Raw genomic sequence first — 27,357 nt, 5'->3', positions numbered from 1 at the left:
ATTAATGAGATTTTGATGACCCTCGATGTCAGTACGGGTTCCAGGAGCCTAACTCTGATCAGCCTATAGTGACAGAGTCATCACCTGGACAAATACAGCCCAGCCGTAATCTACATGCATGTCAGCAGAGATGGCTTATATAGAACAAAATAACCCTAAAAGCAATTTAGTTGATTCCAGTGGTATTTGCACAGAATTTGTTTGCGGAGTACAATGAATGCTAAAAGGTCAACTGCCGTAAACCGTCTAGGGTGATAACCAAGCCATTTCTGGTATGTCGTGATAGTATTGCCGTATTTTGTTGATGTGTTGAAGGGTCCGGATTGAAGTATCCTGTCAGCCGGAACGATGTGCCGACACTCTCCTTAATGATACCAATCAGCTAAAAGATGGAGGAATGTATGTATTTCATTTTTTCTTTGCCCATGCTGCTGAAAGTCTTGACGCGAGCTATTTAAGAGCGTGGTTTTAAATCGCCGTAAAACTTGGCACCACGTCTTTCTTGGCAGTATAAGGTTATACCTTAAGACAGATGAGGAAGTATATAACTCTGAAAGTTTACACGTTTACCAATCATATTGGTAATTTCTTTAGTGGTCAGGGTGTAAAACGCGATCTCGCGGGACACGTTGCTGTTGGTTACATGTCGCTGTTCAGTAATCCTCATTTATCAATTTGATTTTTAACCTTTAGAAAGATCGATATCCAGTTTGGTGCTTGCGACGCCTGCAGTTAGTGGAAGACGTCCGTCTACGTCGTCGTTCGTGTCCTATCACTGAAGCACCGTTCCGCTTGTGAGCAATTACATGACGTCACTAAAGCTATTCGTAGGACCCGTGATTGTTCTGATTGGCTGTTTCCAGAGCGCCAAGGTAACCACGTCTACTCGAGGATCCGTCTATATGATATACTATGTATACGTTCTCACGCCAATGCGCATATATGGTGTCACATTATTTCTGAGCTGGAAATGTACACCGCCATTTTTTAAACGTGCCATTTAGAATGCATATGTCTGTTTATAACCAGAAACACGACCGCTCAGCAACCGTTCTGCGAGTCAGTGTCTGATGTGTAATGATATTCACTAAATCTCAAGTGGACTTAATGATGGTGTACGTTTAGTTCTGGATCAAACTGCTTTGGACTTCTTGTTATCTACATTATCTGTGTATTAAAACTAAACATCTCTCATGACTAATAAGAGGTATCTGAATGTCAACTGTCATGTAATATTTCCCTGCTATATATCATGTTTTGTTGTTCTGTCACCATAATAAATATATTATTTTGCTGCCAAACGATCAGTCGAAATGTCAGGTAAATGTTTCAGGTAATTTAACTGACAAAGACTACATACTCCGGGGCATTCCATGTCAGGCTGATATTTTGTACGATATAAAAAGACAAGGTTTATCTTAAAATATGTTTATTTGCACTGTTTCAACAACAACATCTCCATGCAAATGGTCCAAGGATCCATAGAGGATCATACATCATTCATACATTCAGAAGTCAATGTAGACATCACTCGGATCTGGGCACATGTCCGGGTATAACTTCGGGATAACAGTATCTGTAACATTACATCCCAATATCATATGTGATTCACTTGACCATAAAGGTGAGTTACCCAAGCCACAAGATTTACATTGGGTTTGGTATAGTCGATGTTCGATTTACTGTAAAATATCAGTACAGTTTTCTCTCCCGGTTCTAACACTGTATAAAATTTCCAGACAGTGTTTGTAACTATCGACTTACACTTTTATTAACCAGCTTATTGCCCTTTCTCCGAGAGAATCTGCATTCGACTTCCGGTTCTACGTGATCTCGCGAGAGACTGTGATATGTACAGGATGATAACAGTACTATAAGTGGACTTTCCTGCGGTTTAAAAAATCTAATATTCACAGTTTTACATGGATTTCATATACTACATGCGTATCAGATCCTTAGATTCATATTTGGCAAAACAACGTAGCCCCTCTGGCAACATCGCCTGAGTATAACGGTTAGCATTAGTTATTGGGGTGAATAGATACGAATAGCGCGTGAATAGAATATTGACCCTGTTTTCATGGACAAAGAGGAAATGGATTCCATAAGTACTTGAACATAATTGGTAACGTGAGGTATACTTGCGCAACCGAGGGCGGCCTTGTTGACATCAGTGTCCATTGAACAACGTTTCCGGACACATTGATACATACTGTCGATGGCGTTTCAAGAGACGATGATTCATCATTAGTGGTATTATGTTATATATCAGAAAGCAATCGATCGTTGTAGCCAACAAAAAGTAGAAATGAAACCGCACTGTTTACAAAATAATACAGAAGTCTAATAACGTATCACATTACAAGCGCAATATTTGAGATGCATTGCTGAATTGAGTCCGGAGTTCTACCTGTGGTCAAGGACATACACATTCCTGACCTTGACCCCGACACTGTTTTAAACAGGAATAATTTACGATATACAGTGTCCGAGGACACAGTAGCACTTAATGCATTGTAAGAAATGTACAACAAATATGCGAATTGCTCAAAGCGTTCACATAACTAACAACAGTCCTCGTTGCAATGAACATAACAATACCTTAGAACAATCTCACGACTAAAATCCATTATTTTTTTCGCAACGACAAACAGCAATATTGTAAACGGTAATTTCATTTAACAATAATTTGATTTGATCGCTTAATACTTTTTTTTTAATATCATAGAGATTTAATGCAATTCAAATATGGATCAATTTCATTTTAAGAAAGAGTGAAGAAATCCCACAATCTGTAACTAAAAGGCGTATACTGATATTTTTTATGATAATAGTCACGTGACATTACATAGTAATGCCAATCTATAGAATACAATCTATACACGCACTCATTCATACAAGACATTATCACACGCGTGTCAGTGTACATATCTATGTGCATTTATCAATATCATCTTGCCTTTGCATACGTCCAAACCTGTGGCAGCCAATCATATTTATTGCAGATGCCCATGCCCTGAATAAGATTGAAATTTTGATTAAGACCATTAAAAGACAAAGATTTCAGGTAACGACGAATCATCCCTAACACATGGGAGCATGAGGGTAGTCTGGCAGTTCCGACCGACAGTCATGCCCAGTCAATCAAATCTGAATTCTTATTCTCGTGGCAAAGTGTTTCCGTTTCCCGCCATTTCATCCTTAGCTTCCAAAGCGTAAGGATTCAACATGGCTAATGCCGAGTAAAGGTTAAGGTTAACTTCCAACTGGAACCTGTAACAGGCCGACAGTAAGAACAGACGCATGCGCAGTGGCAACGGGTCCCATCATCTGTAGCCGCTCTGTCAAGAGTATATGCCAGGGGTGGTTTGTAACTCATTCAAATCCTATCACATTAGAGTGTCCCACAAACAACTACACAGTGGCGGACAGACTCGTGTACAAAAATAAGCACATTCTGGTACTGGCAATTGAAAAACCTGTCAGGCTCGAAAATAATACAGGACGAGATTTATAAAAATAAGACTTCTCGTCTGGCAAGAAACCATGGCAGACATATTCCTGCAGACATTGTTTGACCAACGACAGCAAGGGGACATCACAATGGCTATACAAACTATACACAGAGATCGTGTGCAACATACTACAATACCTCTGTAAACTTTGTGTCAGGTTCGTAAAATTTGCAAAACCTTTTTATAGCTTTGTTTTCAACATAATATTAACTGGGTGTATAAAAGCGCTTGAAATCAACAAATACTTTACAAAACCCGTTAATCCAGATCCCCACTTAAATCGTCCAGATTAACAAATGTCCGGAATAATGAATCATTTGTTTGTTTCAATTCTTTGAATGTCATTTAGAAGTGAAAATACATAAGAATGAAGATTTTTATGGATATCAACTTCTTTATGTGAGAACACAAAGAAGAAGTTGATATCCATAAAAATCTGCATTTGTTTGTTCCTTTGAATCTGTTTAGATGACCAACAGCACTTAGTGAATGCTGAACGTCTGGATTAACTGGGTTTGCGGGATTAACAGTTTTCTGGACAAAAGAGGTTTCAATGAGTGTAGCTGTTGAGGACGCCAGGCACCTTCTATAACAATACAAAGGGTTTAAATAAACGTTACCAATTAAATTAATATTAAGGTCCTGAAGCCCGGTTATCCAGTCCGAAGACCAGCCCTTTTGAAACACACTTGAGCCATGGTTGGTTACCATGGGAACTATACTTGCTTTTACATGGATCTGATGAACAGGTGTCTTCAGTGCAAGGATGTCGTATCATCGACGACGAAGGTTCTTCTTCCGTCCCGGGCTTGGGCCAGCAATCTGTGAGTTAGCGCCATGAGGTAGAACAGTGGGACCCAGAAGAAAGGCAAGAATCTTGTAACACACATATAATAAATTATTTCAATCTCATTTTTATCAAAACGTGACTTTGAGCACCGATATCATGTAGGCCACCTGAAGTTCTGACCAACCATTTGGTAAAACTTTAAGTTGAAAGGTTTATAAAAGTCTCGTAGTCTTTGTAACACGTGAGGGTCCACTGAAGGGTGCTGACGCCCCTTTGTTTTTCCCAAGCAATGAGGCTTGCCACTACCTCCTGGTTTTTTAAGACAGGGAAATCCACGAGTCTGATTCAGGTAAAAGTGTTTGTCTGTTATAACCCGTTCTAGACCAAGAAAGTCCTGTACTTTGGCCATTTCTCCAGCTGGGTCCACTATTAGTCTCTCCCCGCTCACGAAGTGGAACTGACGGAGTGGGAAATGTTTGAGCCACCTGTCAAGGTGTTTGGGGTACACACCAATCCTCACTGCACCCCAAGACGAGTTCACAAGGCCGGTTCTGTTGTCCAGAAGAGCCATTTGTTCAAAGGGTTTCATGCCCGGTCTTTTACTGGCTGCTTGGGTGTAGTCCGAGATTGCCCTGACCACCGGATCTCTGACCACGACGATGAGTTTCACGTTTCTGGACATATTGTAGACCTTCTTGGGGACATCGCGAGTGACGAAGTAGCTCGGGGTCTTCTCGACGGTGAGCTGCCCAGGAGTCGTCAACGGCATCTGTTCCCTGCAACAACGAATACACAGATGTCAGCAATATTGTTTAGATGTTAATGTATAACTCCCATCCCATTACCTCATCCTTGATGGAATGTGGGTATACACCGGTTTTAGCAAATTCCGGCAATATCACAGCAGGGAGCACCAGATATGGGGTTCTCACATTATAAATGTGGTGAATGGAACCCGGGTCTTTCTTACGCAGTGGACCACCCACCTCCCTCCATTAATAATTTCTAACTCACAAATCCCACAGAAATTCAAATTTCGTTCAAGGTTTGTTCATTTCACAGCTCTCTTTATTCATACTAATCGGAATAATACACATTATTGTAATAGAAATCAGTTGTGTTTGACAAAATACTGCAATACATGTATAAATTTACATTCATGAGGTACCACGCACTTCCCTAGCGTTAAATGGAAGTAAATACGTCAGTGAATTCCGCTCAATTGCTTCCGTGTATATTTCCCTTGTTCTTGTGATGGTGTTTTTGTTGTGAAATGGTCACGGCAGTCAAAATATTATCGAAGGAAATGACCAGTAACTGATCATAAACATAGCAGGTTACCATACGCCGACAGCGTATATGCTGTTGACAGGCTGGTCCGGGCCGTGGTTGATATTAGCTCGATTACTTCATGGGTCAACGATTGGTCCATATGGTCTTCAATACCCCATTAAGCGGCTGGACGTGTCATTTTCCCGTCCTTACCATAGACATTAATATCCGTTTATTATGGGACTGTTTAGAATAATATTCAGATCTACAATACACTCTTCCCCCGATGAACATACTGCATATTAATGCACCTATGATAATTCTGATAATAAATATAATGTTCACAACCATAAATTCATATTTGGAACTCGCACATAAATATCACAATGGCCATTTAGCAGGAAGACTAAGGAGGTGTCGAGAAGAGACCTGCATAGACAAACGCATTGTAAGCCTGTATTGGGAGGGCAGAAAACAAAACGCAGTCGGGTAGCCAGACTCGTTAACTTTTATAAATATTCTCTAGTAGCCGTCACGTTAGTTCTACATGACTGGTAGTGGCGAGTAGAGATGAAAATATATCAAATCAATTTACGATCTTCATGTCTACTTGTCTACATGACCAGCAACCCTTCTCCCCTGAGTGCAATGGCGGATCCTCGAAACACATGCTAACCCGACAAGTGACAAACGGACACCGGAGGAGAAAAGATCAGAATCGATCAAAACAAAGGAAGCCTTCATCTCCAACACAAATATATCCAGCCCCCTACTTAGGCAGAGAAAACCGGGCGGTGGAAGTCAATTTCCAGCCTCCTCAACGTCGACTATACGCCGGAGAGCCGCTGGGAGCTTGGTGATTTTGACACTACTTGTTCCGCAACACAATACAAGGCCAACGCGTCGTTTCCGATGACACGTCTGTCATAGTGTATCGTTCCTACCCACGGCCGTGTACACATTGTTTTTGATAAAATATAAAGTGGAAATGAAAATATGCAGATAAAAGCATAAAAAACGTGAAAACAAGCTTTTACAGAACTCCACTAAACAACCCTTTACAAACAGTGACACATCTCCAGTTGAAAACCTCCATTGTCTTTGTTACAATGATGTCAAGTTCAAGAGCAGTGTGAATTTGTAATGACTGTTATTGTTAATCCAAACTAAAACAAAGTTCTAATTGCTTTCAATTCTTTGACAGAATCCTACAAACATCCTATTTTATTGTGTTCTTTGTGCATACTTTCAATGCCTAATGTTTCAATTTTTCAATTTCAGTTGTGACGGGTCCAAGAGATTGAGTGTTGTTCTATAATGGAGAGCTTCTAATTGTTCACAGTAATGCTGACAATGTCGAGATGTAACCTCTCTTCCGTCACCCCATCCCCAGGTCAAGTCACGGGGGAGACACAGAACTAAATTCTCCAGGAGTCTGAACATACATATTTGATGAGAGAGTATTAAACTGGTCCCCGGCCCAGAGACAGGACAACACTTCAATCAATACTCCAATACTGCCCCGTTCTACGCCGGACATTAGCAGGTTGCGACTGCCGTTCCTGAAACATTCGTTACCCTTAATGGAGGTAATGATGTTAGTTCAGGATCATGTCGTTGCGCAATACATGCGATATGTAGCACGCACGTTAGCATACTGGGAACACAGAAACAGATTTGAAATTCAATAACCCAATAATGTAAGACTAAGTTAAGCGATGTGTATTTTCAGGGGAAAAAATAACCATAAAAAAAATAACGAGAAGACATAACAATCAAGAAAAAAGTTAAGTTATGCAAATTTTGACAGATGTGAGAACTTGATATTCGAAAAATCAAATGTGCGTAACGTGTCGAGGAAATTTTTCCAAGGTGCCACACTGATTTCAAAACAGATATAGAATGTTGTGTATTTCCTGCAGAATCCAGCTATCGCATTTTTTCAGAGAAAGCCAATGCTGTTTCAGAACCCGGGTTGTAAAGAACATCCTACATGTTTTACCTAAACAATTCAAAGACATAGTTAACTAAAGGGCTCTTCAACTGGATGCTTTCTCGTTCACATGAACGTCTGAATTGCGGAAGTTCTCGATGGTGCTACACGGTTACACTATGGTTCTTCAAAGACAGCTGGAGTCGACATTGTGATTTTTTCATTACGTTTTGTTCCCAAGTAGCGTGTTTCTCTCATTGCTAGGGTTTCAAGTCTTTGAAGGTGTTTTACCCAGCCTTCACGGGCAACCTGAGACCAACAATGAGCTCAGTATTTTTCCTGAAGAGTTCCAGCCATGTCGCTGCCTTTTCCTCACAATAATCTCCGGTCCGTTGTTTTCATCCTCTCTCATTCGGAACGCTCTCACGCCGGCAGGATGTAACTCAGATTTATACATAACACATCAACTAATCAGTAAACAGATGTAAGAACGGTACATATTGCCTTTACAAAACGACTCCATATGGCTACGTATCGTCGTGTTTCAATCGGAGCACTTCGGGAGCAACATTGTGGAAGCACGCCTCGGATAAAACCAGGTACACTGTTGGAACGCTGGGGAACGTAATGACGTAACTGTTGGTAGCACGTGTGTGATATCAACACCGCTGTGTGATATCCTGCTCTGTCGTATAATTTCCGATGAAACTGTATCATGTCGAAACAGAGTTGTGCTTTTGGGCAAGAAAGTTTTTTTAACTGCAGCAGTATTTTAGTGGGTTCAGGGAATGTTAAACGTGGTCTTCACACTGGAAATATGAACACTCACATTAAATCATGGGATGCGGAAAAGGTGCCATAAAATAGACATGTTAGAAATCGAACGTCGGTCCTCGGAGTGTCGAACTCTCCGGACACTCTAGTCATTGCCCAAATACCACCCTCTGACGTTGTCTCATTAAGATAAAAATGAGACACAATGGCAACACGGTCGGTGAGATCGAAATAACACGACTGTTCCACCATACGAACCTTCAAGGTCGTCCGATTGTATCTGAATGCCACGGTTTAGTAAAACTAAAGACCAACATCCATCAACTTTGACAAAACCAACCCTGGTTTCTGTAAAAGTCATCAATATTGTTACATACGACTGTTATAAGTCACCGCGAACATCAGACTCTCATTAAGGCCTGCTTCAGCGCAAGGGACAATATGGTTTAGCTTGGGTTTCATTACACCCTTAGAACGTTACTGTCCCGAACGTGAAATATTGCCCCGAATAATGCCACAGTCGTGTGGGAATGTGAAGACACTCCGTTGTTTTAGCTGACAATCAATACACACAGTGAAACCATCCATTTCATTCACGCCATCTTGTGATCATATAAATTACCCTGTCTGTAATAGGTTGCGGGTGATCCCTGATTGCACCCGAACAGATATAATTAACAGGGAGGAACATGTGTGGGTTTTGGCACTGTAATTGTATAAGGCTGTCTCAGATAGGTGTTGGTCGATGATGGATATGCGCTGAAATGATGTTGTACTTTCCTACACGCCAGTCTGGCTTCATAAAAGTTAATCACCTAAATCGGGGTCCGATAATGCACCTATATTACGTCTCGGGCAACGCGCTGTACGCTGTATGCAGTACCGGTGAATAGTTAATGCGGCTCTAGTTTCGGGAATAATCGTAGTTTGATATATCTACCATGATTCCATCGACTCATTTCACTGACAAAGTGTCAAGCTAAACCTAAAGTGTACCAATTATGGACCATGGGCCATCACAAACGCGTTATAACGGAATAACTAATTATATCCAAATCAACTGCAAAACATCGAGTTATCAGCTGGTCGAGCTAAGCGTAGTATGTATCAATGTACAACTATACTGGATAAAATATGTTAGGGATATTTGCACTTTTATGACTGATATTTTATCAGCTTGTCAATGAATAAACAGATCATGATCCAAAATTTCAAAATTGCATATATCCCTAATTATTTTTGTTTAGTATATATAGTTATCATATAGATATGTTGTGGCAATGAAATTAATTGTTCTGATGTAGCTACATGTAGTTGATAGAGTCGCAATACTGTTCAAAGGGTAACGATACACCAATAGTTGCTTACAACCAACCGATGTCTGTCAAGGAGTCCTGAATTCGATACAAGCGAAGTGTCTCGAACTCTGTCAAGATTCCGTTCCATATAGAGACGTAGATACGACCGTCTTAACGCTAGGATAGCTTTAAGCAAAGGGAATCAGTGTCGACTTGCATTAGTACTTTAAGTGTCTGTTTACGTGTGGGAGTAATGACAATTCTAGAGCTGAAACCCTTTTCTGGAAAACATGAGGTCGGAATCATTATGTTACGTTGTCGAAAGGACAGTAATACTCCAGAGCCGTTAAAGCACACTCGATGCTTCACCATTAACCTGTCACGCTTTTGGGGGGTTGTACATAGGGACATAATGACATTCCAGTTCCCAGGAATTAAACATTGTAATGTATGAAAATGGATATCCGCGTAGTTCTGACTGCATGTGACGAGGTTCTAAATGCTCGCCAGAAGCAAAGAACACAAGTATTAACATACTGCCTCTCACAAAACAGGAAATAACACCCGAGTAGCTCTTAACGCCATGTTGGTATCCGATCCATTGCAGCCACGCCAACCTAACTAGCAGCTGTTGTTTACAAAACAACCACAACAAAGCGGTTGTTTGCACACAAAAACAACTCCATATTCACAACATCTCACTATATCTTATATTGCTTAACAGGAAAACAAGCAGTGGAGTTTCAGAGGATTTGTATGCTTTTCTTCTCTTAATGACCTTCTTCAGAGAATGTTCCCCGAAGTCAAGTATTCACATCAGGAGGCTTTCATAGAGTCTGATGGAGTCGCCCTGGGTAGCAGTTCACAACATTATTGAATCATTCAGTTGGTAATGATGTAACATTAAACCAACGCCCTGGAAGTAAACATGGCGCACCCCGATCCTGAACACAGGAAAAAGACTACGTGGAGACGGCAAGGTTTCACAGAGAGTCACACAAAGGGGTCTATAACAAGGTGAGGGTGTTGGCTTTGGCATTCAAAGGTCTTAGAACAACTCTGGACTTATTGGTTGGCACCGCGCTTGTAATGAACGTGGGACAAGCCACTCCGGCGTCGGGGCTCGCTAAGCTTCAACCGTCAGGCTAGTCAGGAATACTATCACCTGGGGCTGTATGGTGTAGCCAAGTACTAATTAAACGTCTGGGGGAAGTACAGTTTGCTACTTAGAGACGAAAGCTGAAGACCTAGAATAATGTTTGTAAATTTCTAAAGGTTGTGCAAAAGCTTGAAAAGAGTGCTATGTAAAATAATAAAAGTGTGTGTGTGTGAAAGAGAGAGAGAGAGAGGGGGGGGGGGGGGGGGGGGGGGAGGAGGCAGTCATAAAGCCAGTGTTGTTATGGTGAAAACTCAGTCTCATTGTAACTCTTCTCTTGAAATGATAATTAAATAAATTATCACTTATCTAAAGGCTTGTGTGCAAGTCTGATTTAAAGACAGAGAGAGATCGAAAGAGAGGTAGACCGTGAGACGGATAGACAAAGACGCGCAGACAAACATGGAGACAAAGATAAAAGCATCTAAACCTGAACCAGACCCCTGCATTAACGCATGTCAACATTCTATTTCATTACTCTCATCACGAGATCAATTACTCCCCCAAAGATCAAACGGCACTTGAAGCCTAACCAAGCATACAGACGGCACGAGCTCAATGCAGCGTCCCTCTCCAAACTCGTAACACTGTGTCATTCCGGAGCCTATATGTGCGTACCTGTCCACTCCGCCATCACAAGAACTTCTATACATATAATGTCCGTGTTGGAGTGGCTGTTTTGGGGAGGCTAAGGGGATATCATGGTGTCAAGAGCCTCCTTCGGTCCCTTGTAACACTAATTTAACGTTCTTTGTCATTTTACTAGAGGGGACTATTAATTACGAAATGATCCGGAGACGCCCGAGGTGTTGTGTTAGCAGATCAGGTCGATGCAGGTAGAGGAGAACTAGGGTGGCAAATGGCGGGCTTTGCACTTTCTTTCAAAGTTATTGTGAGTCTTTGAGGCCCAGCTACAGTGTTTTCTGTCTAGCCGGCGAAGCAAACAATCTACTCTTGTTTTCATGCTTCATTACGGCTTTTCACCAAGCCCTGACACTAAAAGCCTGTCATTTCAGAATTCAGAAATTCTGACGCGCCCATCCGGAAAAGATAACCCGAAACCAGAGCGGGGTTAACACATTTCGCCCCAGGGTAGTGCGACGACTGTGTTCAAAAGAGATAGGGTGGGGAGATGACAACGTTCAAGTCGGGAGATGGTGGTGTCGATGGGTGGGAGAGGGGGTGACAGCGTTCAAACATGAAGTGGGGTGGGGAGACGTGCTGACAGGAACATGACGCAGTAACCACACAAGGTAGATGGAAGAGGAGGTTTCGAGGCTACGACTCAACAATCAGAACTCTACCTTTCAAACCTCACCTCGCTCCATTTAGATAAGCAGAGGGAGAGAGAACATCCGCAATAAATGATGTCAATATTTAACATCAACTTTGAAGAAGATGGCCGTTACTATCAGAGATGATGAGTTTCTAACAATTTGAGAAAACGACATTCAGAAACATTTAAACAAGAGGATCTTTCAGAGCTTTTTCAGCCGTCAAACACATGTAAGGTACATGTCCTTAGTTTACCTGTTTCTCCTATTAACTAGTAAGTGAGTTTAGTTTTACGCCGCGTTCGGCAATATTCCAGCTATATGGTGGCGGTCTGTAAATAATCGAGTCTGGACCAGACAATCCAGTGATCAACAACATGAGCATCGATCTGCGCAATTGGGAACCGATGACATGTGTCAGCCAAGTCAGCAAGCCTGACCACCCGATACCGTTAGTCGCTTCTTACGACAAGCATAGTCGCCTTTCATAGCAAGCATGGGTTGCTGAAGGCCTATTCTGCCCCGGACCTTCACGGGTCCTACCATTAAATAAAGAATTCCCGATCGATGTATCAGTTCCTGTGTGGAGTTCAGGTAAGAACGATAACCACAACAACATGCTGATCCAAGGATGCGACTATGTGTATAGGATGGTCAGTATGGGGCATTCGTTATTTAATGGCGTCTAGTGTTCACAATATCAACCACTGATTTGTCTTGTTCAGCCAGATATTACCAAGCTGCCGTCATACAGATTGAGCATAGCTAGAGCAGCTTTTAACAAACACTCACCTTTTAACGACATTATTCCTCATCACCGTGGACGAAAAAAGGAGACACAGAAATATTATATCCCTATTTGTCATGCTAAGACTTGGGGCGTTAATAGCAGCTCCTGCAGATCATCTACACTGGTAGAAATTAACACTGTCCAAGACAACAAAGGGTATTGACATCAGTGAGACAAGCCAGGTGATGATTGCCCAGATCCTCATCAGTGCTGTGTCCGGTCGGACGTTTGACAGCGATGATAGATCACACCAGCGAGTAGCTATTGACTGAAGGAACGCGCCGAGTCCTGAACCTGTTCCCCTTCCCTAAGGTTCACGTGAAGACCAGCGTAGACCGATGATGGATGGAGTATTACTTTCACCCCTGGTCATACAACTTCCGCTACGAAGGGAATGATTTTTCTCCTGGCGTTTGAAAAAAAATCCAGTTATTTTCTGATGATAATCTTCCTAGCAATTTCTCTCAATCACAAACCCTGAAGAAACAATCAACTTTGGCATTCCTTCCGGGGTTGTTTTATTATCTCCCCTTGGATTCACGGCCCGGTTTCTAAGACGAAATACCGCCTCGAGTTCAAACCGATCTGAATATATCTCCCTTTGTTTCCCTATTCATTGGCCTTTAACGTAATAGAACCGCTAGACTTCACACTAAGATGGCGCCCGGGACTACTCCTTTGTTGTAAATGTGTCATATCAAAGGAAACAAATACTATATGATATCGTGATTACATCACATCACAGGGAAGACTCAGTGCTGACTGTATTAGCTCTAGCTTCTCGCTGCGAACCCAGGGAAAATCGACAAAGATTATTTTCATAACATTTGGAATCAAACACTTTATTCATCTTTAAAATGCATATTTTCATACTGTAAATGCAAATTCATCAACATTTTATATCCTTGTAAATATGTGTTTTAAAAGGTAAAATAATTGCATTCGGGAACAAACTGATTTCGTCTGAAATCAAAAATGTGGGCGAACTTGGACTTGAACACTTCTGTGAAGCAATACATAAGAATAGTAATACAGAGACTGGCGTGTTCTGGCTAAATGGCCAGATTGAAATGATTCCTTCGCGTTTCACGTACAACTCTAAATGGACTGATGTCGAAATCAATAGCTGTGCACGTTGTACATTACTCTGAAATATGAGAGAATATCTTGGATTACGAGGTCAGTTCTATATTTAGAATATTTTTGATTACTGAATTCGGAACATTGGACATTAAACTTAACTGTCAGAAGGTACTGAATGGCAACTAATTGCCATGTAATTCAAATGTTAGGATTTCAGAGATTTGAACAATAAATAGCAAATTATGATAATTATAATGTTGCAAATGTGGAATATCACATTTGTTTTCATCAAGTTGTCTGGTTCTAGTCAAGAAGGTCAACACGAGATGTAGGGTCCGGCGGAAACACCTCGAGTCAAGGAAGCTTATACTGAAGATGTTACGAGGGTGAAGTGGTAGGGAAATGACAAGGGCTGGGGTTCAGACCTCGAGAGATGGAAGTACATACTGAAGATGTTACGAGGGTGAGGTGGTAGAGAAATGACAAGGGTATAGGGTTCAGACCTCGAGAGATGGAAGTACATACTGAAGATGGTACGAGGGTGAGGTGGTAGAGAAATGACAAGGGTATAGGGTTCAGACCTCGAGAGATGGAAGTACATGCTGAAGATGGTACGAGGGTGAGGTGGTAGAGAAATGACAAGGGTTTAGGGTTCAGACGGGACTTACAGGAAAGGAATGATGGAGGGACGGGCGAGTCAAGAGTGGATTTGAGTGTGATGGGGCGGGATGGCAGAGTAAATGGTGGTAGTGATAAAAGTGTAAACGGTGGGTGAGATGGGGGTGCTCAGAATGGCTGAGTACGGGGAATTTGGGTAGTGGTGGAAATGTAAATGTGAGTCAAAATGGGTGACCCTGCAGACGGGTTGACAGTGCAGATAGTAGGCGTGATGTGTTGACAGTGTAGAAAGTAGGATGAACGGGGTGATCAACATTTGCGTAAAGTGACATTCATTACAAACATACATGAGTATGCAAATAAAAATATCATTACCAGACCGAAAGGGAAATTAACAAAAACACTAACAACAGGTTTGTGGAACGAAACCATTTCCCCGGGTCAGCCATATTGTCGTCCTCATCACCAAATGGGCAAACGTCACCAGATGTTTGCTGAACCCTTTCCCCCGACAATTACCCCCTTCTCAAGATATGCGACATCTCACGCCAAAGAGATGATTCCAATTACTCCCAAATTCCACATATTTAATGAAGCAAGCGATTCAGAAATGCGCATCACCAAGAAGCCGTATTAAGCCTATAGCCAGCATGTGTTCCACACAGCTCCTCACGACTCGTGCCGTGGGTTTGCTCCCTACCCACAACAGCCACAGTGCAAACACTTCAATTTGTAAGACGGGGGGAAAAGAACGGAAAACACACTGCAGAGACGCTAAGCGATTATTACCCCATGTTTGTCAGTTCTCAATACGAACAAGGAGCGAGAGCATTCCTCTATCACAACGTTTTTTATGCCAGCCACAACTGGCAAATCGTCAATGTTTGGTATACCGAGAGAGTAAATATAGCACGTGTGTTAAACATGCTATTATTTGGCTGGCACAAATGCAAACATAATGAGGTTTGTGCTTCACTCTGTTGGTATTGCTTAATGTGAGAAAGGATGTGTTTCGTGAATAAGTGTAGCTATTGTAAGCCAGATGGACTTTTCAATGTACGCCCCTGGATGGACAAGGTAGATAACACGTGTCACTTAATTTTGACATTTATGACATGTGAAATGTCCACAACACTCACACATGGAGCCGTGTCAACACTGGAATAACTAGCCAAACATACCCACACCCCGACAGACAGTTCCTCTGTTGCACATGATTTGGTAACATTTGTTCAGTTAGTTCTGCCAGGAATTATTTGATGTAGCACATATACGACAGATCAAATTAATTGCTAATTAACTCAGATAGAAAAAAACGGGTAGAATAGATCTCATCTGATGATCAAGGTCATTGACTGACTTGGCTGAAACATATCATCGCATTCCAGTAGCGTAAATCAATGCTCGTGATATCAGTCACTAGATTTGTTTATCTGAGACACAGTTAAGGCCAAATTCAAATTCCGGACCACACCCATCGTATCATTCCGGAAGAATTTTCTTCCGTAACAGAAAGGGTCGAGTACTCACGAATGATATTGGTTTGGTAAGAACGTTCCGTCCAAGTGGAACCTCGTTCGAGAACCCCTTTAAACAGAATACAAATGAATCTAATCTCTTACTCTGTGAAAACGTCAGGGTAACAGGTACGAGTTTTAATATTTTCAAACAAATATATACAAAGACTTATGTCCACCGTCCTTGTATTGGGGACTACAGCACTGTGCCACGTCTCCAGAACAACAGCAGCAACCAGACGATTATTACGTCTGTTTTACAAAGCAAATGAAATTACCGGACAAAAATAAAATTGCTGACATGTACATTGCAATTACAATATACAAAAACAACTTCATGCTATTAACCTTTTTCCTTCGAATAATGTAATTTCCTAGTGCGAAATGCCTTAATGACTTAACACTCCCAAGAATTACATGCAAACGTGAATCCTGTAAACGCTAATAGGTCCCCACGGACTACACCGACAGCATGCTTTGGAAGCTGTGTTTATTTTGCCTGGAAACTGTTCGTCCTGTTTCAATAGGAAGTGATTATTTTATGGGGGAAACACCGCTTGCAATGACCAGATAGAATACATACCCAGCGCAGCGCGTCAAATTTCTGTTCAGAAATCATGTAATCACAGTCGACAGGTAATCACTTTATAACAAAGCTAAATCCCCGTCCACAAACAGATTCGATAAATGATCAAATTATCGGCACTATTGAGGAGAACAACTCCAAAAGGCTTGCTCTAAAAGATTGGATGCAAGTCATTAACTTGATCAGGTTCTCAAAAGGCCTCGACCAACACAAGTTACTACAAGTGACGGCAGAGAATCAATGAAACGTTTATACATCAGATAAATGGAACTTCTTTCTCTGGGAAATAACAAACAGGAAAAATCAATCCAGTTAACTGATTTATCTGTAAATTACCTTGACAATTCATCCATTTAATAGCCTGGACTCAAATCAGTGGGCCAATTTTCTGAACGAGCACAGTTGGTCGTCTGGTGTGTCGTCTGCTATACGTCGTCTGCGATCGTCTGGTGTCAACACATCCATATTTTCCGACTAGAATATGTTTTATCAATTACCACATTCCGTGTAACCGAACGGAGACGCTACACAGTCGGTTGAGATTTAAATCCAAACCTAAATGGAACGTTGCGTTGTGTTTTGTAACACGTAACGCCGTACTGGGTATCTATAGAGAGCCTTTCAAGGACTGTAGTAACAGTATCGAGAAGGGACGTACTGGAACAGCTGAGGGAATGGATTGTAATAGCACAGATGGGTCTGTAGGGTCTGGGTTACGGATTTTTGTCTAACACACACACACACACACACACACACACACACACACACACACATACACACGAACAAACAATGTCTACCTTAGAGCGGGAGTCATTTCCGTTTCCGACAATATTATGTCCGGGAGTAACTACTATCAACTGGCGATACCAGGTCTTCACGAAACGGTTAGCGCATGGTAACTTATCCGTGCCACTTATTACAAACACACGCACAGAAAATGTAATGGCGCTTCTGAAAAGACCCGGAAACTATATGGTTAAAGCCACCGGTTACTATTTGGCTGCTGGTAAATTTGGAAATGCTCTTCACATATGTACCATAAACCTTCTAAAATGAATTACTGGGGAACTAGAATGGCATTTATATACACAGTCTACCTATTTTAAATGAACGATGGAGTAAGTGAAGGTAGATGCTTATAATACAGAAGAAGTGTACTGAAACGTATTCTAGAATACCCGTGCTCGGTATATACCCAGGACAACACAATCAACGTGCATTGCAAACATCCATGCATCAAAAATCATGTATGAAATAATTTCCTACCGAATGACCCCAAACATCTTCAGTTCAAGATGCTATCCCGACATGCTATCAGTGCTATCAATACCATCAGCACCTGTCGTCGATGCTGAGTATGCCAAAGATACACTCCCAAAGTGACCAAGATCAGCGCAAACCTCGCACAGCCTCTGGTTCTCCCTACACTACTCTTAACTAATCTGGTGACGAGAGGAGCGTAATCCTTCCTGATGACATGGAGTCTGATGATCTCCTGCCTTCGCACAGAACACTCGAGTTATCTCCCATTCCGTCAGTTATCCTCTTCCATACTATCTCCCAGTGGCCCGCTGGCTTTGACATCATTACAACATCGCCGTCATCACTTTGTTGTCAAAGTTGCAAAGCTCTCGACACGACTCTCGGGGTTGGTGATAACCCAAACCCATGCTGGTAGGCTAGCTGAGCCGCTTCACAGTACGAGGATACTGACGAAGGTTTGTTGTAATGTGAAGACATGGTGTGAGAACTGCCTTACTTAGCGGCTACAAGATAATACAGCATGACATGATGATGAAGTACAGGCGAGTGAGTTGGTTAAACGTACTTGTAAGCAGTATTCACGACAGAGAACACCAGACATTGGCTTCATACACTGAAACCACGAGGGGGTTCGAACCCGGCCTTTGGAGTGATGAGCGAATGATTTAACCACTGGGCTCAACCACCCTTAACCCGGTGATGATTCAGTAAGATGATGTGTCGATTATGCTTTTGAATGAAAACGTTTGCATTCCTGTATCTAACACAAGAGCGAGTGAGTGTTGTTTTACGCCGCCTTCAGCAACATTCAAGAAGTGTCATGGCGGAGGACATAAGAATTGGGCTTCACACCTCATGCCGATTTGGGGAATCGAACTCGGAACTCGGGTATGACTGTCACAAAAAGAGAATGACTGAAAAACTGGTAGAGCCATTTTGCGGAGATCTTTGTTCATTAAAAGCATAAAGTGACGAATCTGGTAGACGAATGCTTAGTTTCTAAATATATATAATTTTGTTGGTAACTAAACTAACCCATATAAATTGAAAAGGAGTTCAAGCGAGTCCCGAGATTCAGAACTTGACAAATCTAGACTTGCTGCATTAAGGGCTTCAGCACTGCAGGGAGGGCTAGGCAGAAGGCAAAATTATGTGGTTCGGGGACTGTGATACAGATTACGACTCTGGGTTTCAGGACGGATCTCTGTCCAATCTGTATCAGCCGAGCATGTGGAACATCACCATACTGTGAACCACAGCTTAACAGATACTGGAGCAAGTCTAGCCTGGATCTCAAACACCATTATCAATGACCAGTAAATTATGTTGGTTATTGACACAGGCACTCGGTGACAGACGCTGAGGAGCTGGTGCAAACATAACTCTTGACGAACCCCTTAAACTTGTAATATTCATAGTTCGCATTCTCTCATACACCCCAGAATCACGCAACTCTTTCACAACATTGTTAGAAAATCTGATCCTAATATACACTAGTCCTGACGTAATTTGCTCCAGGGTCACAGGGTATAATGTCAAGCTCCTGTTTGTGTGACACCTGCTCTTTACAATCCCCCGACCTGGCGAAGGAACTCTTTAACCCAAGGACAGAACATCGTGTTCTCAAACATGATAAAATCAAGAAAAAATCATTAATGGAGGAACGACCTTATCAGAAGAGGTTATCAGTTCCTGGAATCGGCAATAAATATATCCTTGCAAGTCTATGAAACGGCGGTTACTCCGAAAGGAATTAATAGACACTGACAATGCTTTTTCATATGCTGGATGATTATATTGATTATGATTATATAGCAAAGCCGGAAAATCTAAACAGCATTGATGTGAAACATCTCAAACAGTTGTCGCAGTAACCTTTAACGTATCAGATGAACGCTTGTGTCGGGGAGATTGCAGTCAGTTGGAGTCGCCGAGCGACGATTTCAGCCAGTTGCAGTTGTCGCTCAAGCTCCTCACACCACCTGATTCCCGTCAAATGGAGTGGAGTGCGGAGCTGGTATGTGTGGACAGGCGTGAATTCTTCATTCGGCGCCCGAAGCGTGCGATAGCGTCACCGATCAGATACCTATGTCAATAACCGTGTGTAATCTAGAATTAAACATTTCAACAAAATAACACGTGCATGAAGAGATGCTAGTTTGATAGCACTGCAGGCACACACAGTAGTGTTTCAAAATAAACGTGAGTTTCTCTACACGCGCGTTAACAATACCCCTAGCAAGCAAAATAGCCTTCAACACACCTGTCCACAATAAAAAAAATGTTTTTTCTGGTAAACATATCCGTCTAATACTTGAACGAAGGTCTCCTACTATGACGGTGGCGTTGCCCCGACACTGGCCGAGATGAAGGGGGAGATAACCCCGTTCATGACCCACGTGTGATGAGTTGTGTTTATCTTGTGAGGCGGTGCGTAGGGGTGGGGCGCGGAATGCTCTATCCAAAGTGGGGTCGGTATAAAAACGAGTACTACACTTCTTTTTTAATGTAGGAAGACGTTACCCAAGTCGGTAAATTAGGAAGTTGGGTTTTACATAAATGTAGCATTTTGGGGTAAACTGATACCTCTGAAACAGGGAATTCAAATTAGTTCTTACTCTGAAATATTTCTCCTCAAATCGAGACCAACAAAGCCACATCACATTGAACAATAACCACCTGCAGAAGCTAATAGCCTCGGGTCTGTAATCTGCATGTCACTGTAATGTTCACGGTGAGTCAAATAGCCTGGAACTAAACTCTCCATAGCTTGCGACCTCACAACTTCCACGTAATATACAAGGTCGATGTAAGGAGCTTGCCCCAGTATCATGCTGAATAGATTCCCCATTGCCCAGTAACCTTAGCGCGGAGATGTTGTCCAATTGACATTATCATGTCCATCTGTCAGTCGAGTGTCCACTGGTCATCAAAATCATCCTGGAACACGTGCAGTTCATCCTCAACATCCTACCCACCACACCATGCACTACTGCGGGGTCACTGATGAGACTTTTCAAGAGTGTTGACGTCCTCCATTACTGGACAATAGAACCACTGTGCAGGGACACTGTAGACAAGGCTAAATAAGGCATCGCTGTGTTAATGACTAATCTGAGCACAGTCTTCGTATTACTGATATTTGAATGCTGGTAGATTGTCACAAGATGGCTTCACATCCGGAGACATGGTTCTTGACAACTGGTCATTAACTCCTAACCCGATACTCACGTCTCTCCTTCACTTTAGCTCCATACTCTGACAAATAACACATTGATACCGTGAATGGCTATTGTTAATTAATGTTATAACTAACCATTTCCTTTCAACTTTGTTCAAGCTTCTAACATCTGTAACTGTTGACAAAAACTGATTTCAACGTTGAAACTGGATCATTAATCAAGAAAGCTGTACGACGAGACAAATGATGTGATTTCACAAACCGAACCTACTGTCGTTCAGTCAAGCAGCCATTCCCGGTCCTTGGTTCCTTCATTTTCCTAAACATTTACATAAAGTCAAACTGCAACTCGACACGATCTTCTTGAGGTCAAACCGACTTTCGATGACGCTATTCTATTCTACATTATCCTGTAGCTTTAACTCTCCAATTCCTGGCTAAAAGTAAGTACTGGGGGCTGAAAGGTAAGTAACAACCGCTCGGTGCCCGGGACAAGACAGTTTTCATTTCGGACAATCAAATAATGGTATCTTACTTGTCCGTGGGCAACTACATAATGCCCACTTATGGTTTCAAACTGCAATTACACCTGGATTTCATTTCGTGTCTGCTGAAAACGTAGCCATTCAATTTCGCAATGATAATAAAGTAGAGTTACTTTCTTTCCTATTTATTACTTTTCGATAAATAGTCCAGTAAACGTTAATATCAAATGTCATGTTGATTTACTCTTTCATATGTACATCATCATGAGGAATTATGTCATAAAATCAGGGCAGGTGGAAGTACCTTTTTAAAGTACCTTTTTAAAAAAAATATGAATCCCTATTAATGCAACTGTTTTGCAACCTGACGACGTTAAGCTGACATACAGCCTTATTGCTGTATTGGTAATAGTTGGTTTGAAAAACACATTATTTTATAATTCACATATCTAGTGACGAACGTAATATGTATGCCTTGTATCTACCACCCTTGACAACGTTATCATACATATAAAACACTGACTAGGAGCAGGCGAAGAGAGATATATATGATTTTGTCCTATTTTCTTTGATCATTTATATGTTTTTAAACACAAAACATCCAAAACACACACCGTCAGAAGTGTGTGCTTTTACTGAATTGAAAGTTTTCTATGAATACACCATATCAGTATTACACGTCAACGACTGAGAATGGCCAGTCTTATTTATCCATCGAAGCACATTACCTTTGGGTGAAAGGTAATTTTAAAAGGTGATATTACGTGAATAGACGACTGAAAATTATAATATCATCAGTACGTTAATTTCACCTGCATAACCTTTTGGTTGATATATGAGAGTCTCAACAAAATATCATCACTAAACATCAATAGGACCACAGCGACAGTTTCATCTAGAAACTCGGCGTCACCGTTTTTGTCATTGTCAACGACTACAATGTGTTTCGTACTGGGATTTAACACAAGGGGGTTTAGTCGGTGTGTTGCACCTATGTCTGAATATCCCTTAACGAGGTTTAACCTGTTTTCACCCCCATCATGTGTATCTCATTACTACGCTGGGAAGCTGCAGATCCCTGCCTCCACCTCCTCCCTCATCTACTGCAACCCCTCCCCTCCGCCCCTCCCTCCTCTGAATCAACAACCATACACTTCTATATGTGTGCAGTGACCGGAATTAAATTACCAGTGATGAACAGCTGAATAATTCAGAATTCCTCCGCTATACAAAGGCAGAAGATAATACCATCCACGTTGCCTGGCCTAAAGAGTAAACATATTCCTTATGAACATGTATATTGTATATGATTGATAGGTTCGTGTGCAGGATATTAAAGCATGGTTTCCTTGAGGTTGTACTTGGTGTTTAGTCAAGGTTGGCCGGCAGTGTTGGTTATGATTAAATTTCATTTTTCTCGGAGTTCTCGCTGCAGTTACCTTGTACCGCGTGGCCCCAAACTGCGTTATAGAGAGACGACAAAAGAATGCTTATGTCGTCAGATACACACTCATATGATCCTCTTTGTCGATCCCGTGGCAGCAGTCTCCCTAACAAGGCATATTTTATAAGCGCAGACATTATCAGAGCATAGAGCATAAAGAGAGCAATTACAGCTCACAGATCGTTCATACCAATATAAAGAGGGTGTGTACCTGAACGGTATAGACTCTCTCACACATCACCAATTCTGCATCCTTGAACGTTACATACGTATCATTATTCGTCTATACCGATAAGCCACACGCAACTTTCACAGAATGTATTGTTCAAATATACAACGCATTGAATTCCATCGAACTGAAGAGTGTGGTAATAATTTTCTAAATATAAGCACAATACCCTTCCAGGAGAACAATAAGGTCCACCAATCTCGGCGTATTTAACATCAATTACAGGGATGTTACGAACCGTGGTTGGTGGTTTATTGCCCTGCTAGTCTAATATCACCCTTTGACAACCGTAGCGTATGTGCTGGTCAGATCACACAATTATCAGTGTGTAATATTACTAGTGACAAAGGACCGTTTTTAATTTACATCTAAATGACCGCTGCTCCCTCGTCCAGTGCCGGCCTGTCCACTGAAGTTACCGGCTTGATCAACAAAGTGATCGCTAATGGCGATATCTCTTCTAATCACGATCTCCCATTTTTCAGCCACGTGGAGCGATCACATTCATTGTGTTCCCTGTGCCTGTAGCTTGGATGCTTAACAATATGTACTTTGACATTGACAATAACATCAAAAGAGATAATTACAGTATTACTAACACATGTTGATTGAGTATGATCATGGAACTTAACAGATGATAAATAAACATCCGTAACGACACGCCAGTTAGTGTAACAGCTATTCGTCATAAATTAATATATTTATTAAAGAACGTAAATATCGTAGGAATCCATCACTTTACTTGATATATGAACTTGTCCGGGAAATCTAAGCCCAGAAGCCTCAGGGTACACAAGATTGTATGAACAGGTTTCACTTTAGCTGTGTTGTTTCCTGTTCGTCAATAACAGTTCCTGTTACAATAGGTGCCGGCCTTCTCCTAGCAACAGGCTATAACTGCTGGAGATGAAACACTGTTTCTTATACTTTGTACTTAATGTTTGTGATTAGTAAACGTGTTAATCAAGCCCGGTCACATTAGACAGGCAACCACTCAATACTAACTAGTCCATTCGGCTAACATGGAAACACTGCCCATTATTCTAACTTCAGTCACATCGCACTTCCCTTTGGTCTTTTTAAGCCCATTAAAAAACATTTGTCTCTTGCGTGTCTCATGTCGCAGGTGTTTCCCGCTATTATCTTACCTGTAATTTGTGCGTGTCAACATGAACGCACAGCCCACAACTCTTCCTAACAATTTCAACAGACGCCTTTTGTTAACTCACTTACAAAAGAAGGTTTCTTGCCTCATCTATCCGCCATTACATTTGAGGGAAGATGCGCGCGAGTGTTGTCTCGCGTGTAACAGTAGTGTCACTTTGAATGTAACACAATCCATGTTTAAAGGAACTCAACATAGCGCGGATTCACACCTGTACCCCAAATGGAATAAATGAACACAGGTAACATACAGCCTGCTAAACCAAACTAGTCCCTCATCCCACCGCCTCTGCAGTAGTCTGTAAACATGTCTAATAATCACGTCTATGCATAATACATGCAAACGATTTGATCAACAGACCTTTTCATATTTCAGACAAATGTCGATCAGTAAAAGCCAACGTCTCAATACGCCACCCTGTGGAAGACACACTTCGTAAAGATAAAGTTTCTTTCCTACTTACAACTGAAACGGATAAATAATTTACACTACATATCGTAACATCTCCATGAAGACTGGCATGTTGACGCTGTCAGAAGTGACCTATAACTTGTATGGTCTCAGGAATACTGTTCAATTGCTTTTATCAGCTTCATTTCACTTGGCGATAAAATTTAAATTCTCAGCGGACCATTAGCTGATCAGGCATTAAAAGTACCGGAGATCGTTATGCAGTAGCACAAAATGTCACGATCGTTCTAGTGTCAGGAAAGACAGACGAAATGTGATGTGATATTTCGTGTAGTTCAAAGCTGGTTATATTTACGTGTTTGTGCTGTTGTGGTAGATCTCTCATACACCTGTTCACGACTAACAGCCTTTCAAAATGGCTTTTTCTCAGGGGCATATCACGAGGACACAATGATTGTGCATGGACGTTGATTGTAGGCACCAAAACATATTTCGATACACCAAGGCAACTGTCGTTTGTGTGGCACTCACTCAAATCGGCTCTCTAAATTTCAGAGTTGAAACACCTTTAACATGTCAAATTATCATCATTATTATTAAATAATACTTGCGAATTTAGCACAATAAACTAATTATTTATAGCAACTTTCTGTCTGGACACGAATGGTTCTGAAATATATTTACAACTATATAACCATATTTTTTATAACATCTGACATTGGTCTTGCCCATCACTGGCAACTTTTAAGTCCAACTAGTGGAGCAGTATTACCACATAAGCAACAGTTTCGTGAATAAACTTCTTGTCATCAACGAGTTCTCATGTTTTAAATCTGAGGTATTCTACTACGGCCCAGTAACGGTAAGTCACCAGCCACGCGGTACTGTACTGAGGTTAAACATGGGGTTATACAGGGAAGTTATTTGATGACCTAACATCAAACTTTATCCCTCTGCGTACTTGAGTCGACATACCTGTCATATCCATCTATCATATCCACCTACCTGTGTTATCAGCAGTGAGCTATCATGAAGATACTCCACGGGTGCACTGCTACTTTCGACAGATCACTATCTCGTTGAAGTGTTTATTACAAAACGTATAGTCAGGTACACTTGGATAAGACACCAAGTGCAGATTTGTCTGTGGATCTGTATTGTGCCTGTTTTGTGTCTGTATATCTGAGTCTGTGTACATAAATCAAAGAATGATGTATCGCTGCGGTTTTATTTCAAGGGGTTTGAAACATGCACCACCCAGTCTACACTGCCTATACCCATGATATGATACGCAAACATGTCGCTATCTGTGACAGTATCCCCCTGCAGGCGGATCTGCCAGACTCACCTGTACCAGGCCAAGCCCTCATGGTAGTTCCTATCAAAAAAGTGTGGCTCCGGCCCAGTTGCTCGAACTCGGGGGTGAATCCTGAGGAACTCCAGTAACGCCCGCGTCCCTCCTTTCTTTACTCCAATAATAATGGCATCGGGGAGCTTCCTTGTAGCGTTAGATACCAGGGTGGAGCTAGTCCTGTAACCCTCCTTGAAACTTGAACTCAGGGGGGTAACTCCGGGGGGGACACCCCCAACAGCCCCACCACCATCATCATCATCCACGTAGATGTTGCTGTCTCTTAATTCCCCCGGCTGATGCTTATTATCCACTTGGCCCCCAGCGAAATGTCCAGAGTCGGGCGATACACTAAAATCTTTATAATTCGCATCTTGAAGCATTCTGTTATGACGAATGACATTTTCCGGCGCATGGACAGTCGACAGAGAATTCCTGACCGCTATGACGTAATCGTTGCCAGTTAGAGGCACGGATCCTATCACTGCCAGATTGTACACACTTAACATCAATAAAACACACAGCATTATGCCTGCCAAAATCACTCGAGGCCTACATCGGAGACAATATTTTAGCATATCCAAAGGCACCAAGTGAATAGGCGACTGTCGTTGGGCTGAACACAACCCATGGTCCTGTCCCGCCTGCTTCTTGCGTTGCTGTCATTCCATACCTCATTACAAGTGGGCACTCGGGGTGTCTACAAGTTGTATCACGGTGGTCTGTCACTGTTTGAACACTTGTAGTCCGTAATCTCACATTTTAACATAACTACGAACTCCCCACCTCTTGCAAGGCCAGTCGGTTCCCTACACTGTTAAATGTTATCGTCGCGCGAGTAAGCTGCGGCCATGTGACTTTGCGCTGCGCATTGATTGGTCGAAATGTTCCGGAGGTAGTCCCGAGCTGGGATGTGAATGGAAGGCAGTGAGCCACACTACATGTGAACCTCAGTGATTTGAACGACATGCTCCGGCTACCACCTATCCTGAAGCTACAAACCTTCCTTAACGGAGGCACTCGCTAAATGATGTCTCACAACCGTCAAGGAAAACGCCCGAAGATTCGGAAAAAGCGTGACATCAGATAACACTAGTTAGTGTTGTATGTTTCAAAACATCATTGGCCGTGCGCATGTTCTTGAAAGTGAGGACAAAGTATTGATGTTAAATAAATTTAATACTAATAGAGATGAATTTACTGCATGAGTATGCCATTGTCA

General features: G+C 41.8%; 1 protein-coding gene across 1 annotated transcript; it reads right to left on the bottom strand.

Moving 5' to 3' along the window:
- Window positions 1–1,412: 1,412 nt before the first annotated feature.
- Window positions 1,413–26,961, bottom strand: LOC137284295 (heparan sulfate glucosamine 3-O-sulfotransferase 6-like). The gene is made up of 2 exons (XM_067816051.1): window positions 26,133–26,961; window positions 1,413–5,081 (listed from the first exon to the last, which is right to left on the bottom strand). The coding sequence occupies exons 1-2, from the start codon at window positions 26,711–26,713 to the stop codon at window positions 4,460–4,462; spliced, it is 1,203 nt and encodes a 400-aa protein (XP_067672152.1). The 5' UTR covers window positions 26,714–26,961; the 3' UTR covers window positions 1,413–4,459.
- Between the last annotated feature and the right edge of the window lie 396 nt (window positions 26,962–27,357).

Source organism: Haliotis asinina, chromosome 5 (assembly GCF_037392515.1).
Source record: "Haliotis asinina isolate JCU_RB_2024 chromosome 5, JCU_Hal_asi_v2, whole genome shotgun sequence".
In the NCBI taxonomy this organism is placed as follows: Eukaryota; Metazoa; Mollusca; class Gastropoda; order Lepetellida; family Haliotidae; genus Haliotis; species Haliotis asinina.
Note: the sequence above shows the minus strand (reverse complement) of the source record. Positions and strands in the feature narration are given on the sequence as shown.